Source organism: Rattus norvegicus, chromosome 3 (assembly GCF_021556685.1).
Source record: "Rattus norvegicus strain SHRSP/BbbUtx chromosome 3, alternate assembly SHRSP_T2T, whole genome shotgun sequence".
In the NCBI taxonomy this organism is placed as follows: Eukaryota; Metazoa; Chordata; class Mammalia; order Rodentia; family Muridae; genus Rattus; species Rattus norvegicus.
The window spans coordinates 106212514-106233130 of NC_141536.1; the positions used below are offsets into that span (position 1 = coordinate 106212514).

The 20617-nt window shown below is 44.2% G+C and overlaps 1 protein-coding gene across 2 annotated transcripts in view; it reads left to right on the forward strand.

Annotated features, from left to right (window-relative positions):
• Rtf1 (Rtf1, Paf1/RNA polymerase II complex component, homolog (S. cerevisiae)) overlaps positions 1-18977 on the forward strand; it is a 59605-nt gene extending 40628 nt beyond the window's left edge. The window contains 12 exon segments of one of the 2 annotated variants that reach the window (NM_001401979.1): positions 3917-4052; positions 4809-4986; positions 8719-8801; positions 10265-10352; positions 10443-10550; positions 11093-11170; positions 11949-12070; positions 12229-12286; positions 13313-13390; positions 14034-14129; positions 16054-16165; positions 16391-18977. In NM_001401979.1, the coding sequence (NP_001388908.1) occupies positions 3917-4052; positions 4809-4986; positions 8719-8801; positions 10265-10352; positions 10443-10550; positions 11093-11170; positions 11949-12070; positions 12229-12286; positions 13313-13390; positions 14034-14129; positions 16054-16165; positions 16391-16497 (1244 nt within the window). In that variant the 3' untranslated portion in view covers positions 16498-18977. 2 annotated transcript variants of the gene reach the window in all.
• The last annotated feature ends 1640 nt before the right edge of the window (positions 18978-20617 follow it).

Genomic DNA, 20617 nt, shown 5'->3' on the forward strand with positions numbered 1-20617 from the left:
TTTTCTGACCTTGTTCTGAGGGTTACTGCACACATGTGATACATATACATACACTGGGATTACAGGTCTGCATCGTATCACACTCACACTCAAATCTTTTTTTGGGGGGGTTAAATTACTCATTACAGTTCATTTCTGTATAGTTATTTATCAAATGTAAATTTTGCTTTTGGTGTTTAAAAATAGCCTTTAATTATTACTTTGTCTCATGAACATATAAATTATAAAATCCATGGTTCCAAATTTGTATCTTCTAACAAACATCTATAGGTAAGGAGGGGAAACATTTATATATATATATATATATATATATATATATATATATATATGAATATTTTTTTGTTTGTATATGCATATCTGTGCACCTGGTGTATGCCTAGTGCATCAGATTCTCTGGAACTATAGTTAGAGATGGGTGTGACCCACTGTGTGAATACTAGGAACCTAGCCAGGATCCTCTGCAAGAGTAATCAGTTCTCTTAACCACTGGGCTATCTCTCCAGTCCCCTAACTCAGTTTCTTACATGTTTAACAACAATCAACACAGACGTCTATGATCTCTAATATGATAATTTCTTCCACTGGCAAACTAGCAACTGATTCTATACCAGACACCAACTAAGCCTCTGGTAATTCAGTTCAGCACTGAACCCATTCTGTCCACAAATTGAACGCTCAGTCCTCCCACGAATGTCCAGGTTCTTTTATCTGTGCTTCTGAGCTATGGGCCAAGTCCTGCTTCCTTTGAATTCAGTTAATTTGCTACAGTGTTGCACAGGACTCAGGCATACTTAGGTTTGTTTGTGTTTTTGTTTGAAACAAGGTCTTTTTTTTTTTTTAAGATTTCTTTATTTTATTTATAAGTACCCTGTAACTATCTTCAGACGCACCAGAAGAGGGTACTGGATCCCATTACAGATGGTTGTGAGCCACCATGTGGTTGCTGGGAATTGAACTCAGGACCTCTGGAAGAGCAGTCAGTGCTCTTAACCACTGAGCCATCTCTGCAGCCCTGAAACAAGGTCTTAATTGGTAGTCTGGCCTGGAACTCTGTGTGGTTGTAGATGACTTGAATTTGTAATCCTTGTGTTTCCACTTCCCCAGTGCTGGGATTATGGTATGTACCATCATGCCTGGCTAGGTTATCAACTTTATTATAAGAGCTATTACAAAAGATACAACTGAAACGATTCATTAGGTGGGACATTTGCTAGGAAGCCCTAGCGCTCTGGACAGGTACCCTCTAGGAACTTCTCTGTTCAGGCACTCTGTATCCTATTCTATGGAAGGTTTTTTGTTGTTGTTGTTTGTTTTTGAGGCTTCATTACAAAGATTGAGCAAATCAATTGGCCATTGGTAATCTGCTTAACCTTCAGCCTCTTTCTCCTGAAGATCTGAGTCTCAGCTCTCTAATACTGCCTTGGTCTTTCCAGGGACCAGCCCCTGTCCTGAAGCTACCTATGGGCTTGCAGCCACCAGTCAACTCATTAGCATACTAAAAGACACTATCACTTTGAAGATTCCATGGATTTTAGGAGTTGTGTGCCAGGAAAGGGAATGAAGATGTATTTCGTAATGTCACACAAGGTATATTAAGGGGAAGTTCAGCTTCCATATCCTTCTACTTGATGCCTTGCCCCCTTCCCATAGTGGGCATCACTTAAATGTTTCATATACATACCAAAGGGATGGGGTGTCACTCAGTTGGTAGGATGCTTTGCTACCAATGCACAGAGCCCTGGATTCAACCCCAGACATGAATGCACCCCTCTACTCCCAGCATTTGTCTGGGGTAGATGAAGCAATAGAATTAGAAGTTGGAGGTTATCCTTGGCCAAGTAGCAAGTTCAAAGCCAGTCTAAAATATATCAGACCCTGTTTCTCTATATATTTTCTTCTCTTTTTTTTGTGAGCATAAAAATAATTCATAATGATATTTCTCATCATCCATTAATGGGTAACAAACTATACATACATACATACATACATACATACATACATACATACATGCATGCATACATGCCTTCTTTTCTTCTTTTTTGTAGCTGTGTAAGTTTTGTATTCTGGAGGTTATTCCTTGTTTGAGGTTTAGGGAGTTTCTTTTTTGTGTGTTGTTTGTTTTTGTTGTTTTGGTTTTTTAAGTACTAGAGAAAGAATCCATTCTATAAATATGTATATGAGAAATTTTTTTAATTTTATTTATTTTGTGTTGGTATATATGAGGCACATATATACAGTTTACGTGGAATTCAGAAACATCTTTTGAGATTTCATTCTCTTTTTCTACCATGTGGATTCTGAGGGTCAAACTCAGGTTGTCACGGCTGGATGACAAGCACCTTTTGAGCCACCTCCCCAGCCTGATTTTTATTTTGAGACAAGATCTTACTTATTAAAGTGCCCACACTGGCCTTGAAACTCACCTTCCTCCTGGCTCAGCTTCCTAAATAGCTGGGGTTCTAGACAGACACCACTATACTGCGCTCTACTTCTATTCTTTCTTTATAGCTACTAGAAGACAACCATCTTTTGTGACTTAAATTTCATTGCCAGCTTGGGGGAGTGACAACATTCACAAAGCTCTCATCACTGAGAGGAAGACCTCTATTAGAATAAAGCTTCACTGTTTGTCCCACCTTCATGCTGCAGTTGCTATGTAGCTGCAACATGGATCTGAACCAGAAGTCTGCAGTGGTTACCAACTGGTCCTTTAAAACTCGCTTTGTCACTCAAAAAGTGATAGTGCCTTTCTTCCTTTTTAAAAATATGTAATTTTAGTTATAAGTATGTGCATGTGTCTTTGTATGACAGTACCAGAAGAAGGCACCAGATCCTCTGGACCTAGAGTTAGAGTGGTTATGAGCTACCTCATGTTGGTGCTGGAACTGAATCAGGTCCTCTGGGAGAGCAGTAAGAACTGCTAACCACTGAGCCATCTCTCCAGCTCATCTCTCCTTGATGTATGCTTTTTGACTCATTTTTCACAACTTTACTGAGATTAAAGTGGCATGGGTAATTGAGTGGAACTCCCAGAGTTCAAGGCTAGCCTAGACTTACCTCATAGTGAGTCTGTGTCAAAAGCCAAACTATGCTGGTGGGATGGGTCAGTGGTTAAGAGTGCTTGCTGCTCTACTGTCAGACATGAGTTCAGTTGCACACGTGTCAGGAGATTCTTAAGTGCCTATAACTCTAGCTTCAGGGGATCTGACACCTTTTGTCCTCTTTGAGCACCTGCACATAATAGATTTTTAAAAAGAGAAAAACAAAAGATAATTATGAGTTCTCTTCATTCTTCCTGCCTGAGGTCAAGCATCTTAAGTATAGTAAAGACCACAAGGGAACCAGCAAGATAGCAGCTCAACAGGTGAAAGCAATTCCTAGATCCCACATGATGGAAGGAGAGACCTGACTCCTGTATGTTATTCTATGACCTCCTCATACACATATACATAAAGGAAGTAATTAAAACCTTTTCTTAAAGAGAACAGGGACTGAATATATATAGCTCACTGGTGGAACACTTGCCTAGCATATAAGAGTCCCTGGGTTCAATCCCCAATATGTGGGGAGGGTTGGGAAATTTTAGTATAGTTGGTAACCCTATCTATCTGTCTGTCTGTCTGTCTGTCTATCTATCTATCTATCTATCTATCTATCTATCTATCTATCTATCTATCTATCTATCTATCTATCTATCTATCATTTATTTATTTTGGTCTGTGGGATCTGATCTTGGTTCCGGAATGCTTAACTGTGTTTTACCTGAGTGTGACTCAGGTTATCACAGACCAATCTAGAAACAATAGATTGTCTGCTTAGGTCCTTTTCTTTGTTCCAGTTCTTTCCAACGATCAAAGATGAGTCGGTTTCTTGTTTGTGGAGAGTAAATAGGTAAATATTTCCTTTTTTGTTCTAGCTGAGCTCCTTGCCAAAAAACAGCCATTGAAAACCAGTGAGGTCTACTCTGATGATGAGGAGGAAGAAGACGATGACAAGTCCAGTGAGAAATCAGACCGCTCGTCCCGAACGTCATCATCTGATGAAGAAGAAGAGTAAGCAGTCTCTGTTTGGATCTAGCAGGCAGAAGTAGAGTGAAAGAGTTTGTTTATTTCAAATTAAAGGTTCCATCATTAAGGGAAGCCAAGGCAAGAACTTGAAGCAGAAAATAAAGGAAAAATACTGCTTATTGGCTTGCCCAGTCTGGCTCTTGGCCAGCCAGCTTTCTCATATAACCCAGGACCACCTGTCCACGGATGGCACTGCCCACTGCCTGGGCCCTCTCACAGAAATTACCAGCAAGAAAATGCCCCACAGATATCCCCACAAACTATTCTGATTAAGGCAGTCCCCTCCCACTCCCCAATTTTGAGCCCCTCTTCCTAGCAGTGCCAAGTGACAACTGAGATTAGCTGTTACAGAGGATTCTTGGAAGAGATGCTTAATATAGGTGTAAAGACTGCACTTGTGGCTTGATTTAGTATCTTTGAATTCTGCATATCCATTTCTCCTGCCTCTGGCTCCTGGCTGCACCCCTGGCCATTTCCCCTGGGCCTAGTAGCTATGAACTGACTGTACATCCCCTCAGACTGGTCTGCAGCTGCTTTTCTGGGATAGAGCATCAGTCAGGGCAGTGTGTGTGCACTGTAGAGTAGACTTTATATACAGATATAGTCTATATAGATTAGACTCTCATTTGATCCTTTACTTCATCTGCTAAGTTAGTTGCATCCTCTTTGGGTAAGTATTGAGAATCTGCTGTCTGTCTCTCTAGTGATTTTACAGTGAATACTGTTCTTTGTTTCTCACAGGAAAGAAGAAATCCCTCCGAAATCACAGCCAGTCTCCTTACCCGAGGAACTGAATCGGGTTCGGTTATCAAGGCATAAGCTAGAACGCTGGTGTCACATGCCCTTCTTTGCTAAAACTGTCACAGGATGTTTTGTACGGATTGGCATTGGAAACCATAATAGCAAGCCAGTTTACCGGGTTGGTATTCTTCCCTTGGACAATTTTCCATATTTTAAATATAATGATTGTCTACTGGGAGTGGGAGCTGCTGAACAAATCTGTTATTCTGCCACCATGTGACTGAATTAGTCAGCTTCCCTTATAACTCGGAAAAGTAGCCCACGCCTGTACTTCCAGCACTTGGGAAGCGGGTATGAGTTTGAAGCCAGCCTGGGCTCCAGAGTGAAACCCTGTTTCAAAACAGAAAAACCAGGTTTGGTGGCACACACCTATGATCCTAGCACTTGAGACACAGAGGCAGGAGAATGCCACAAGCCAGTCTAGTCTACAGATTAAATTTTAAGACACTCAGTGCTATTATGACCCTAAAGAGTTAGTCCCAACACTTGGGAGTTAAAGCCTGGTAGATCTCTTAAGTTTGAGGGCAGCCTGGTCTACAGAGAGAGTTCCAGGATAGTCAGGGCTACACAGAGAAACCCTGTCTTGAAATGCCAAATAAAAAGACCTTGAAGGAGGGTGTGGTGAAAGAGGTATATAAGGGAGCCAGCTGCCGACGTCCCTGGATTTGGGTGAGAGAAGAAGAGGCTCATAGTTCCCTTGAGAGCATGCCAGTGACCCTGGACATGGTAGCGCTTGTCTTTATTCCCAGTACTGCAGAGGCAAACTGTTCTGTCCTACATAGGAAATGCAAGACCACTTTGTGAGAGTCTCAAAAACAAGACCAAGCCAACAAAATCTCCCGGGGGTTTCTGCCACCTTCCAGTATTGCCAAGCCAACAACTTCAAGACTTGAGCACATGGACCTTTAGGAGACACTTAGGAGCCAGACTAGCAGAAGAGGAGCTGAATTGTTAGAGAGGAGCTCATACAGCAGTGAGAGTCATTCACAACTAACTAAAAGTATACTTGGGAGCCCAAAGAACTGGTGTGCTTGAATTTAGAATCATCTTCTCACTCCCTCTCAGCATGAAAGGGAGAAGGAACATTCATGACTTAGCTGGTCTGTCTTAGATAATAGAGTTTTGTTTGAGAAATGTGAATGAATTTTGTCAGTGTATGAAAATCACCATGTTGCATACCAAGTCACCTAGACCCTAGGGAAGAGAGAGAGTGACGCCGACTGCCCTGGCTCCTGCAGTCCACCCTGTTGCTGTGGTTTGGGCCAGAGCCTTGCTGCTTTAGTTGTCCTGTTCCCATTTGTTCTTCAGGCTGGATCTTACTGCATAGCACACATTGAACTTGATCTTTTTTTTTTTTCTTTCTCCCTAAGAGAGGGTTTCTCTGTGTAGCCCTGACTATCCTGGAACTCTCTCTGTAGACCAGGCTGGCCTCTAACTCAGGGCATCTGCCTGCCTCTGCCTCCTGAGTACAGGGATTTTACCCATGTTGGTTGCAGTTGGTGTTGTGTCTGCTTGCTTTGTTTTCAGTTGTCTGGTTTTAATATAGTACATTACCTGTGTGAGTGCTAGCAGCCATGAAACTCCCCTTCATGCACTTCCATTAGAGTGACTAGACCTTGGCCAGCGTGCCACACATGCACCATGCACATGTGGTGCTTGCGGTCAGAGATGGAGGCAAAACAAGCTCAGTGGGTCTGAGGCCAGTCTGGGCGACATAGTCAGGTCATGGACAGCCTGAACTCCATTCAAATGGTGTCTCACTAAAAAACAGAAAGAAATTATGCTTGGCAGCTTGGACCTCAGCTGGGGAGAAGGCTCGGTGGGTAGAGTGCTCCTCCATAAGCATGAGGACAGGCGTTTAGGTTCCCAGTGGCAGTATAAAAGCTTGGCTTGGCAGAGCACAGACATAACAACTACCCTGAAGGTTAGAGACAAACGGGTCCTAGGAGCTCACTGGCCAGTCCAGCCGAAACACCACTCTCCCAGTTCAGTGAGGGACCTCATTTCAAAAGATAGGTGGAAAATCATGGAGGGCACCTGACTTCTGGCCTCAGTGTGAAGGAAAACACACAGGCAAGCATACCTACTCACAGTGCACACAGAAAGGTTTTTGAAAGATTTATTATGTATAGTGTTCTGTCTGCATATACACCTGCAAACCAGAAGAGGGCACTAGGTCTCATTACAGATGGTTGTGAGCCACATGTGGTTGCTGGGAATTGAATTTAGGACCTCTGAAAGAGTAACCAGTGCTCTTAACCTCTGAGCCATCTCTCCGATCCACATACACACAAATTTTAAAACCTTAAAAAAAAAGTATTGCTATGTGTAAGAGGTATGTGGGGGAAATATACATGCTTAGTGTGTGTGTGCGTGTGCATGTAGAGTTCAGAGGACACTGTTGAAGTTGGTTCTCTTCTTTCACTTTCATGTGAGCTCCAGGGAGGTTGCTCGACTTGCATCAAGTAGCAAGTCCCTTTCCCATTGAGCTACCTTGCCAGTCTGCTTTTTTTTAAAAAATTACTGTTGTAAGTGACATAGTGTGTGTATGTGGAGGTCTAAGGGCAACTTAGGAAGCCATTTATCATTTTTGTCTTGTTTTGAAGTAGTCTTTTTTTCTGCCACCCTGTGTACTCTAGGAGACTAGCTGGCTCATGAGCTTCTAGGTCATTCTTTGTCCCTGCTTTGCGTCCCCATGGCAGTTCTGGAATTACATATGTGAACCACTACATCTGGCTTCTTTGGGGGGATGGGATAGGGTAAGAACCCAGGTTCCGTGTGGAGCCCTGGCTATCCTGAAACTCACTCTGTAGATCAAGTTGCCTCTGCCTCCCAAGGGCTGGGATAAAGATGTGCTTCAAGCCCAGCTTTCATCTGACTTTTTATAGCCTCTAGATATCCACCTTGGGTTGTCAGGTAGGCTTTTGCACTTAGCTGTTTTGCCTTCTGAGCCATTTTGCTGGCCCAGTTTTTTCCTAAGGAAACTTAAATAAGAGCCACGTCTAGTCTATTGCTGGAAGCCTAATGTCCTGGGTGTTTGAGAAACAGCCCAGAGGATCACCTGAGCCTGCCGTTCAGAACAGCCCGGTCAACGTAGTTAAAACCTGTCTCATAAGGAAGGGAGGGAGGAGAATAAGAAATAGGGAGTGTGGGGTTGGGAATTTAGCTCAGTGGTAGAGCGCTGCGCAAGGCCCTGGGTTCGGTCCCCAGCTCCAAAAAAAAAAAAAAAAAAAAAAAAAAAGAAATAGGGAGTGTGTTTGTCACTAGGCCTGCTCACCTGAGTTCAATCCCCAGAATCCACATGGTAGAAAGAGTTGTCCTTGAGCTCCACTCAAGTGTGCCCTGGCAAGAACATTAGTGGGGTGGCATGGGGGTGAAATGGTCCAGTTTATAAATGCACTTGCTATCGAACCTGACAAATGAGTTTGATCCCTGAAACCATTACAGTATGAGAGAATTGACTCTCAAAAGCTGTGTTCTGGCCTCCATGCTGTGGCATATGTATGCTTCATGTAAACATGCACATAAGTAAATGTCTTTGTCTGTCTGTCTGTTACTAAGGGTAGAGTGCTAGGAATGTTATTTACTTAACCTAGCATGTTCAACACTCAAAAACAACAGAGGACCTGTCCTTTGTCTTTCCTATAATGGCCCCTCCAGACTGACTGCCTTTCTCCTGGGCCTTGCTGTCCCTGAATGAATACAAGGCTTCCCGCCTTCCCTGTCTGACTTCCCCCACGAGACAGCTCCTGTGCACTCCTGCACGGCTGTGCTGTGTTGAGGTAGATTGTCAGAAGGTGCGCAAAGCTGTGCACGGGGACTTGACTGGTGTCTTTGTTCTCTGTCGTAGGTGGCTGAGATCACAGGTGTTGTGGAAACTGCCAAAGTTTACCAGCTGGGTGGTACCAGAACAAACAAAGGGCTGCAGCTACGGTAAGATACTTGTGTGCCAGGCATACCCTGACACACCCTCCTAATCCTGGCGCTCTAGTGATGGAAGCAGGAGAAGCACTGCGAGTTCAAGGCCAGTCTGATAGGTATCCTGAACTCCGGGCCACCTAGAGTTGCCTAAGGAGATGTGTCCTTCCTCATCTTCCTCTCCCCCTCCCCCTGTCTTTTTTGAGATAAGGTCTTTCTGTATACAACCCAAGCTGGTCACAAACTCATAATCCTGCCTCCGCCTTCCAAGGGTTGGGATAACTGATTTGTAACACCAACCCCCAGGTCTGAAAGGTCTTTCTGTGGAGACTTGACTTCTTTTTGATCCTGGAACTTCTCCTTTAACAAGAATGTTTGGATTCTAGGTTTATTTTCCTTGTCGGTGAAATGGAAATGTCATTTACTCAGCACGTTCCCCCAATTTCTACTCAGTGCCTGGCACTCTTCTTGACATTAGTATAAAGGAGATGACAGATACTCATTCCCATTCCTTTCCTCCTGAACCGTAACAATTTTAAAGAACCCTTATCAGAAGGTATAAACAGGATCACGGCAGTTAGCAAGTAATAGATATACCCACCCCAAATCCTCATCCCACATCCCCCCTGGTTCGTTTAGAAAGTGTTTGGGGGCTGGCAAGATGGGTCAGAAGATAAAGGGACTTGCCACCAAGACTGGGGATGACATGAGTTCAGTTCTGGAACCATGTGGTAAGAAGGTACTAATCTTGCAAGGTGTCCTCCATCACACACATTTGCAATTGTAAACACACATGCGAACACACACAAATAAGCTTAATATTTTTGTTTTAATGAGTAGGCTGAAGGGCTGGAGAGATGGCTCAGATTTTGAGTACTTACTGCTTTTTTTTAGAGCCCCTGGGTTCCATCTCCAGCACCTACATGGTATGGCTTATGACTACCTATAACTCCATTTATGGCCTCTTGTGGGCAGTGTCTATTTAAAAAAAATTTTTTTTCTAAAGAAATCAAAAAGAGCTTGTTGGGCTAATAAGTGTTTAGATACATCTCTAAGAGTATGGTTACAGAGTCACCAAACTTTTCCAAGGCACTGCTCAACAGAAACACTGGTCTTCTGTTCATTCTGGGAACTATGCAGACTTCATACTCCTGATACTGATGGGCTCTGGAGAATTTATAGTTAACAGACTTCTGAAGCACTCACCAGTCCCCCTAGGCTTTCACTGTTCTGTAAGCTCAATCCTGGATGCCCATTGAAACAACCTCTGGGAGCTGGTTTTGTGTCTGGTTCTTATTCCCAGAAATGTGGGCTTAGTTGGTGCTTCAGCGTTACAGTTCTCATGTGTCCTTGGTGATTCAGAGGGTAGCCTGGATTAAGACCCGCAGATGCAGATAATCTACACAGTCTGGTATGGTTGCCTAGCTGGTTACAGTCAACATGCACATTCTTGGAAATGCTGTCTCTCTTTTATGTAGGCATGGCAATGACCAGCGAGTGTTCCGTCTAGAGTTTGTGTCCAACCAGGAATTCACTGAAAGTGAGTTCATGAAGTGGAAGGAAGCGGTAAGCGGCTAGACTGTGGGGTGAGCAGTTGTTCAGAAACAACTTCCCCTAAACCCCTTATTGATCACTTTTTCTTCTATTTTGGTCCAGATGTTTTCTGCTGGCATGCAGTTGCCCACACTAGATGAAATCAATAAAAAGGAATTTTCTATTAAGGAAGCCCTCAATTATAAATTCAATGATCAGGACATTGAGGAGGTAAGAAGCCTGAATCTCAGAGGCTGGCTGTTCTTTAAGATCCAGTATGGAAAAGGTCAGACTTGTCATTTTTCTGCAATCTGAGACATTAAAGGGATTATTGCTCTTATTATTGATACTTTATCAAGCCTTTCCCATACACTGTCATCTACAGTGAGCCTATATAGACTCAAGTCTATTAGGATGTGTATTCCCCTAGGCTTGGTTCTTATAGAACTTCCTTTCTCCTAAACATTTTGGTACAATTCTTCAATCTCTGTTCTCTTGGACAGTGGCTAGCCTTACAATTCCATGCCTTTATGCTGCTGCTGTTTGGGGGGTTGGGGGGAGGCATGCTCCTTTAGACTGTTCCAGAGTCTCCATGACCCCAGAAGCCCCATGGTGTCCCTTGGAAGGAATTTGCTCACCCTCTGGTATATGACACTGCTATAGGACAAGTGGTCCCCTTTAACTATCAGCTTACCTTCAAAATGGTCTCATTTAGCATGTCTACAAATGTAGTTTGGGAATACCTCACTGCTGGTGTCTCTTGTCTGGTACAGATTGTGAAAGAGAAAGAAAGGTTTAGAAAAGCTCCACCAAACTATGCTATGAAGAAGACTCAGCTGCTGAAGGAAAAGGTGAGGACTTGGCGCAAGCCCTTTGCCTGACTTGTTGATGGAGAAATCACACTCATCTGCCCATCTCTGCTGCAGACTGAGTGCTTGCAGGACTGCAAGAGCAGCCTGTGCTCTGTGGTAACCAAACACTGCATTCTTGAGAACCCAGGCAGCTTCCTTCCTGGAAATGCAGTCAACCTTGTTTTCCTGGCTTCCTGTGTTTTCTATGCCTTTGTTTTGTTTGTATTATGAGGCCCATTATAACACATGGTTTCCATACCATCCATCAGGATGGGATGGGTGTAGCTATGGAAGTTCACTTATATGGGCCTATATTCTTATTTAAAAATTACTTTTGAGGAAGATTTGGTATATAAGTAGCATCTTGATTAAACATCATTTAAAAATTACTTTTTAGGAAGATTTGGGGCCTATATTCTTTTCTTTTTGGTTCTTTTTTTTTTTCGGAGCTGGGGACCGAACCCAGGGCCTTGCGCTTCCTAGGCAAGCGCTCTACCACTGAGCTAAATCCCCAGCCCCTGGGGCCTATATTCTTAAAGGTTAATGTGGCATCATCAACCCTCTGGGCCCCCGAGCTAGGTAACTAATGGAAAAGTAAGTGTTCCTACTGGACAAAAAAACAAAACAAAAACAAAACAAAAAAACACGCCTTGTCTTTATAAAGTGTTTCTTTCATTATTTCTTCACATTTCCTATCACTGGTTTATTATATGAGGTGCCTTACTGTGTTGTATGAGATATTTAATAGGGAATCCGTAACAGGCATGTTTCTGTGTAGGCCATGGCTGAGGACCTGGGAGATCAGGACAAAGCCAAACAAATCCAAGACCAGCTAAATGAGCTAGAAGAGCGGGCAGAGGCCCTGGACCGCCAGCGGACCAAGAACATATCTGCTATCAGGTGTGTTACTAATCCTTTTTTGCTAAGGACGCTGTCCTTGGCTAGCCTGTAGCCTTATACATTGAATGCACACATACCCCATAGATCTCTGGGATGCAGAAGTTCCATCCTGTCCCACCCCTCTCACAGCCCACTGACTGACCCCTCTTACTTTATAGCTACATCAACCAGCGGAATCGGGAGTGGAACATTGTGGAGTCTGAGAAGGCTCTGGTGGTGAGTTTTAAACTTCACATGGATTACTAAAAAAAAATTCTACCTAAAGCAGCAGGAGTTCCAGCCTGATGGCACTCACCTATAATGCCAACACTTGGGAGACGGCAGCAGGAGTTTAAGGCCAGCCTCAGCTGCATTGTTGTTCAGAGCCAGTCTGGGTTATTTAAGGCCCTGTTTCAAAAGAAAATTAAATAAAATTAGGGCCAGTGAGATGCCTTAGCAGGTAAAAGTGTTTGCTGTGCAAGCTTGGTGCCCTGAATTCAAGCTCTAGAACCCATAGAGGTGGAAGGAGAGAGACAACTCAAAAAAATTGACCTTTGACCTGCACACATTCATCATTGCAGACATGCCCCTCCCCCAGATAATAACATAATTAAGTTAAAAGTAAAATCTTTTGTATATTATCCATGTCTGTTTTAAATTTTTTGAAATCGTATGTATACTTAGCATGTGTGCACTTTCCACATCCGCTTACGGCATTTGTAACCTGTGATACAAAGTAACAGTCTTCTGTCTTGTTTGCCCTTACATTGATATTTTTATGATTGTTGTACCTCTATCTGTTTTATTGAGGTGTGTGGGTGAGTTTGGTGGTTGCTTCTGTATCTGTTCTGTTAGGGGATGTTTGATTGTTGTGCTCTATCTATTTGGGGGTGGTAGTGTGCTGTGTCTATTTTGATAGAAGAGGTTGGGTTCTTGCTCCTCTAGCTGTTGGGGAAAGGTGTTATTCCTGTACCTATTATTAGGGGAGGTTCCATTGTTACTCCTGTATCTGTTTTGTTAAGGGGAGTTTTGGTTCCTGTTCTTTTACCTATTCTGTAGGGGGTAGGGGCTAGTTGTTGCCCCAGAGTCTATTCTTTTGGGGTTGATTTTTGTTCTTGTTCTGCAGAGCTCAGCCCAGGTCTTATGGGTGCTTGGGAAGCGTTCTCTCTGAAAAGGATAGACAGCCTTTGAATGTTATTCACATGTAAGCTGAGGATGAACAGGAGGAGGGGGAGGAGAGCTCATGCATTCTTTCTGTCGTAGGCTGAAAGTCACAACATGAGAAACCAGCAGATGGACCCGTTTACCAGGCGACAGTGCAAACCCACCATCGTCTCCAATGTGAGTGCCTGGAGAGGACCTAGATTCTAGGACATAGAACGAATTCCATTAGGAGATTAATAAAGAAGTTAAAAATAATGTTTTTCTAGCTGTGATTTGCTTGCCTCAAGCTTGGTTCTGGATTCCTTCTTTTTTATCTTTCTAGAGAGCATACAGGTGGTAAAAACCTAGGAGCTAACCCTCTGTACCAGGCTATATTTTCAGTGCAACAGATTATTAGCATAGGATGAGTATCCCTGATCCACAGTGCTTGGTATTTTTAGACTTAGAAATATTTGCACTATCTATTGAGCTATCTCAGGAATGAGACCCAGGTCTACAGAGTAGATGTATATCTGAGGATGACTTTAATCATAACTTTAGTACTTAAAATCAGATGTGGAATTTGTGGCACCATGATGGTACACAAATTTTTAGATTTTGAAGGTTTTGGACTTTCATACTACAGAGTGCACAGCCTATATATGTTGGTTAGCATTGAGGCCTAGCTGGGATGTTTTAAATGTGCTTTTCTATTGACTTGACCTGCTAATGGATGCCCTGTAGTACTTGTATGTTAGTGGGAGTAAACAGAAAAGAATCTGGCATGGGACTCTGAATGTTAAATAGCCTTTAAAGTAATTTATGGATTTTTCTCTTCCAGTCCAGGGACCCAGCTGTTCAGGCTGCCATTTTGGCCCAGCTAAATGCAAAATACGGTTCTGGAGCGTTACCAGATGCTCCAAAGGAAGTGAGCAAGGCAAGTACAGTTCCTGAGGTTTTGGAGCTAGACTGCAGGCCGGGACCTGAGCAGGCTGCTTGCCTTTGATTGGCCTAATGTTTGTACACACAGGCATTCGGGGAGTGCTCATAGTCGGTCCTTCTCTTAGTTAAGAAGTCGTTATTAGTTTATTTAAGTTACTAAGAGTGTAATCGCTGGTACTGAATTGTGATCAATCCTAAACTACTACTTAATGGACCTTGACTGTGTCTTCAGGTCACTGCCTTCTGGACTTCTGCAGCAGGTTTTCTCAAGTAGAAAGTGTAGGGAACCATTAACAAGTAAGGGTCAGACAGTTGTAGCAGTGAAAGCAGAAATGGTAGTCAGGAGAGGCTCATTTATTAGTTCTTTGTTTCTTTGTTTTGTTTTCCTGTTCCCTCAACAGTCTCACATGTGCCCTTGGCTGGGCTTGCACTTGCAGGGACCCTCCTGCTTGTGGGTCCTCAGTATTCAGGGTATGAAGAAACAGTTACTAAAAGTTCAAGTTTGGAGGCCAACCCGAGTTACATAAAGCCCTGGGGGTGTGGTCATTTGGTAGAGTGTTCTCTACTGCAGTATGCACAGCTCAACTTGAAACTGGGGAGTACGGGGGTGTTTCATGCCCATAATGCTTCACAAAGAAGGTAAAGGCTGATGTTGAAAACCCTCAGATGTTTCCTTGACTAATCCATGAATGCCTTGAAATCTTGGGTCAGTAGGGGGACGGTTATCTTAAGCCCACCCTTTCAACTCATGCCATAGACAAGCTTTGAAGCCTATAAAGGCACCTGAAGAGAAGGCTTCCTCATCTATGGCCTCTCCTGGTCTGAGTTGGAGATTATTACAGCTTAGTTGGAGAGGGTGTGCCTGGCAAGCTCACTAAAACATGTGTGTGTGCACACGCATGTGTTAGTTTACTTTTAGAAAAAAGTGTCAGTCAAGGAGGTGGGAGGCTAGGAAGATGGCTCAAGTCAGTAAATTCTTCCCTAACATGAGTTGGAGATCAAGACTTGAGTTTGGGGCTGGAGAGATGGCTCAGCGGTTAAGAGCACCCAACTGCTCTTCCAAAGGTCATGAGTTCAATTCCCAGCAACCACATGGTGGCTCACAACCATCTGTAAAGAGATTTGATGCCCTCTTCTGGTGTATCTGAAGACAGCTACAGTGTACTTAGATATATAATAAATAAATCAAAAAAAAAAAAAGAACACCTTATTTAAAAAAAAAAAAAAAGACTTGAGTTTGATCCCCAACCCTGTGTAAAAATGCCTAGCCTAGCTGGGCCTAGTGACACACCTTTAATCCCAGACTCAGGAGGCAGAGGCAGGTGGATCTCTGTTGAGTCCCAGGCTAGCCTAGGCTATAGAGAGTGCTACCTACAGTAGCCAGCACTACTCAGAGAAACCTATCTTGAAAACTAATGCCTGGCATGGTGGCTTATGTCTGTGACTACAGAAGAGACAGAGGAGGGTTCCCAGGCAGCTAGCCTAGCCTAATGGGTGAGCTCAAGGCCAGCAAAAGATCCTGTCTAAAAGGAGATACGTAGCTTTTCTGAGGATCACACCCAAGGTCATTGTGTGGCTTCCACATGTATGTTGCACACATGTGTGTACTTCGAAAAAGATAGGGGCTCATTATGAAATTCACATGATCTTGAGCAAAACCTTTGAACATCAGTGGCTACCGTTTCTTGAAGACTTTGCATTTTACTTTTTTTTTTTAAGTTACATGTAATAATGTTTTGACTGCATTTATGTATGTCCACTGCATGATGTACTTGATGTCCTGGAAAGTCTGAAGAAGGTTTCTAATCCCCTAGAACTGGAATTACAAATGGTTGTGAACCATCATGTGAATGTTAGGAACTGGATCCTACAGCCCCTTGCATTTATGTCTTAGGTTTTGTTTCCTTGTCTCATTGCAGGGACAAGGAAAGGATAAAGATTTGAATTCTAAGTCAGCCAGTGACCTCTCCGAAGACTTGTTCAAAGTCCATGACTTTGATGTGAAGATTGACTTACAAGTCCCAAGCTCAGGTGGGTGTGTGTTGTGCTCAGAGGAAGGGCCCTAAGGACCAGATAGATTTGTGAATCTCTCAGCTTGGAGTCTTGATTATTTGAGGGGGTTGGAGGGGTCCCTACTTCATCTGTGGTCCATAGAGCCAAGGTCAGATAGGCCACAGGTCAATAAGACTTCCTGAAGAAGTGAAGCTAAAATCAGATCTGTATGGGTCCTTAATTTGCCAATTTGTTTTTTCCCAGAGTCAAAAGCTTTGGCCATCACCTCCAAGGCCCCACCAGCCAAGGATGGAGCTCCAAGGAGATCTCTGAACTTAGAAGACTATAAAAAACGACGAGGGCTTATTTGAGCACTTCCAGCCTGCTGCTTCCAACCCTGCATGCCCTGTCATCGTCCCGCCTTTCCTCTTTTCCTCTGATTTGCCCTCTTTGGGCTGGAGCAGCAGTGGAACTGGGAAGAGACTCTAACTGCCAGTCATTGTAATATAAACCATTTGCTGTATAGACCTTCCTTGTCTGCACCATCTCCCAGCAACCTCAGGCCCCGCCCACGGTGGGTCTGGGTGGGTGGGGCTTCTCTTCTTCCAGGTCTTTAGGTCTGCGTTTGCCCGCCCCACCTGCTTTTGGTTTTTAACTAGCACCGTCCGGCCACTCTGCACATTCAGTATTACCATGGAGCTAGGGTTCTTGCTAGAGCCCCTGGTGGCAGGAATGGCAGTACTCCAGTGTCCTCTTCAGGCTGCCTTGGGCCCGACCATCGAACATTTGGCACCTAACCCTGCAGAGAGTGGGACTGGGCGGCTGCCATCTTCTTCCCTCTCATCCTTCTCTTCTTCCTGTGTCCATGGAAGAGGGATTTTCAAACCAGTTTAGTTTCCAAAAAGTGTACATTTATGGGGGGGGAGGGGGCCTAATTTGAGTGTGTGTGTGTGTGTGCGCGCGCGTGTGTGTGTGTATGCGCGTGTGTGTGTGTATTTTTTATCATTTTTTAAAATGCAGTACTCTTTGTACCAGTCTGTCATGGATCTAGCTGTTTCAGATTTTTTTGAGCTGTACTTGAGCATCTGAAACTGCAAGAAAGAAACTGATTAAATGTGATTCTTCTTACTAAACAGGCCTGACTGCTGTAGCTGTGTGACTTCCCTCCCTGTCTACCCTAGCACTGCCCTACCCCACAGGAAGCTCCCATCCACCCCCCTTGCCCCATAGGCTGTGTTCTGACAGGTGGGCAGGAAACTCATGGCAAGGCCCAGGGGGGCAGCCAGAGTCTCGATCAGTGCCCAGGCACAGCTGTGGCTTCTTGACTGAACGTAGCACATCTCGTCCCCACCCACTGTTCCTCTCTCTTCCTAGTGACTCCGATGTTTGGCAAGAATAACACTTTGTTCTGGTTTTTATGAAATAATTCAACATGAATGTGGAGAGCAAACAAAAAGGTGTAGGTTGCAAATGTTACCAGCATGTGCAGTGGTGCGTGTGCCCGTGTGTGTCTGTGTGTGTGCACATATATGTGGTGAGCATCTATATATTGTGCAGTAGGATGAAGCCAGCAAAGAGGTGTGTATGTTATGAGATGTTTGAAAAGAAATAAGCTGCCTGCTTGATAATCACTCTCAGGTGTAAAGCGCCAACTGTAAATAAAAGTGGCATTTAACAAATTTAACAAATTTCTTCAGAACAAAGTACAGCTGATGATATCCACCAAGCAGTAAGCGAAAGAAACAGCTGGGAGCCGCTGATCTCCAGTGCTGAGGACTCGAGCTCTGCTCTGTGCTTCACTGACTTGTATAAGGAAGGGGTGATGGGAAATCATGGAATTAAGTAGTATTTAAACAAAAATGGACTTACTAGCTCTTCTGATTGAGGAAAGCCCCGGTGTTGCTTCACTTAGTTTACATTTTTACTTTCTAAAAAGCAGCAACGGACGGCTTTAAAGAAAAGCATTGTGACGTAGAATGGGAAATGTGGCCTGTGCCCAGCTTAGGTGTAGCTGTGGCACAGAGTCGAGCACAGGAGCGGTGATGGGCTCATTGCAACCATACATACTTGAAGAGTCCATTGACCAAAGCTCGCTCTAGACGGACTGTGTTGTGTAAATGGGGAATCAGCCTGGGGAACGCCGCCTGCACACTAGCAGGGTCCTGGAGCTGCCAGACCTCTCCTATCATGTCAGACTTGGACTTTTTTCCTTCTTGTTTAAAGGACGTAAAATCATAGAATCCATATAATCTGTGGCGTCATCCTGACCCACATGTAGATCTGTATCTAATATTATTTGGATTTGGACAAGTGTCAATGACATTATGGCTGTGTAATAAAATTTTTATTAAAAATTCCACACACTGTAGCCCCTTTGCCACTCCCCACCTGCAGCTGCTGAGATGCCAAAGCAAGGGGCAGGGAGAAAAGCCCACCAAAGAAGATGGAAGTTAGCCCAGCCACTGCTTGCCTGCCTGCTGACTGCAGCCACCCAGCATCTACCTGCGGTCGGTCTCAGCTAGTCATGGGACATTGGCTTTGTCCCACCCACTGGGTTCCTGGCAGGTCGGTTCTTCTGCTGGTGAATCTCCTCAGTGACCCCTCCATCACCCCAGCTTCACTTCAGTGTTGAAGGGCATAGCACCCAAGACTGTTCTACCCTCTTTCAGTTCTGGGAAGTAAGAGTCAGCGTCCGTATGCCTGGCTCATTGCTGTCTGTAGATCTGTTGTCTGTCTGGTTTCTGACAGGGACAGAGAACATCTGTTTTTGTTATTTTTCTGTGGTTTCCTGATTTGTCACTCAATTTGTAAATAGATTTGTAAATAAACTCGATGACATTTTAACAAGGGATCAGATTTGGTCCAAAGCTTGCATCTTGAGTGGCACCCTTTAAAAGTCTCCAAGAGCTGCTCCTTTGCCCCACTTGAAGTTCTGCATCCCTAGAATGAAAATGGCTGTCTCCGGGGTTGGGGATTTAGCTCAGAGGTAGAGCGCTTGCTAGCAAGCGCAAGGCCCTGGGTTCGGTCCCCAGCTCCGAAAAAAAAAGAAAGAAAATGGCTGTCTCCAACCCTTAAGTGACACCCTCATGATGGTAGTTCCCTGACCCAGTGTGAGCTCCAACACGATTTAACTGAGCAACTATATATGCCTGGTGTGCTGCCTAACCTTAGTGAGAACCGGGTCCTAACAGCTTTCTCATGCCCCAGGCACAGTTCTTTTGCCTACCAGGAAGCCAGGGACTTGAGTCTAACTGATTACCTGCAATCCTGTCCTACACAAGTAAGACCTATGAGGGCTCCCCACTGTGCAAAGGCTGCATCATACTTTACCTTTGTTAGCTAAGCAGCCAAGAACTCTACGGAGATAGTAGACACCAGGGCAAGGCTGCCTGGTGTTGATAAGGTAAACCTACAAGCATATCGAACTTGTCACAACTCACTACTTGACTGTTGGGTGCAGAGAGCCTTTTAAGGCAGAGGATGAGTTGACAATCAAGCCACTTTGTTTTCAGTATCCAGTTTGAAGAGAAAGGGAAAGATGGTCAACTTTATATCAGCTTCTCCCAGGAGAGGAGACTGTTCATTGAATGCCCCAAGAGCTCTAACAAGCCAGAAAGCCACAAACTCAGCTCAAGATAGAATCCAAGACCAAAGGCTGACATGGTCTCCTTGGGCTGTACTGAGAGCTGCAAGGAGCAGCATTAGTAAAAGGTCCACGGTAGTTGTAAGGCTGCTCTAGGCCTGCCCCAGTCCTATGTGGGTAAAACTTTGAATGCAATTGCTTGGCCTGGAGTAATACCCAGTCATTGCAACACAGGCACATCTAGGAACTCCAGTCTGTTCTGCACCTAAGATAGCCAAGGGCCAGAGGCTACATAGCTCATCTCCTAGCACTACCACTTAATCCCTAGAGATAACACGTCTCTGAGACACAGTACCCCATCTTTTAAATGAATAGTGAGCTAGACATGGTAGCCCGTGCCTTTAATCCCAGCACAACCACCAAACTAGCTGTAGCTAAATTGGCAGTTTGCCTGGCATTCACAGGGTTCTAGATGCAATCCCCATCAGCACATGCCTGCAATTCCAACAATAAGGAGGTGGAGGCTAGACAGATAATTCAAGGTCGTTGTCTTCAGCTACATATCTAGTCTGATTTGGGGAATCTTCTGGAGGCCTCACTCCCCGTCCTTATCATTACCTCTGGCCATCCAACATACACCACCATCCATAAACTACCAAGAGTATTGGAACTCAAGCCAGAAAAATAGAACCTCAGCAAACTTCCGGTTCTTCCCATTGAAGCCCCGTCCAAAAGTACGAGTTTCTGTCTATCAGCTTCCCCCTTACCCTTCAATACCTAGCTGAAATTCACCTGGGGGAAGCCCTCCTGGGACTTGTCTTAACTGTGGGGTGCCCTTTCAACTTCCTCTAGCGCATCACTTATTAAACAGTGGAGTTGGGAGCTCAACCCCATCCAGACAGCGCTTA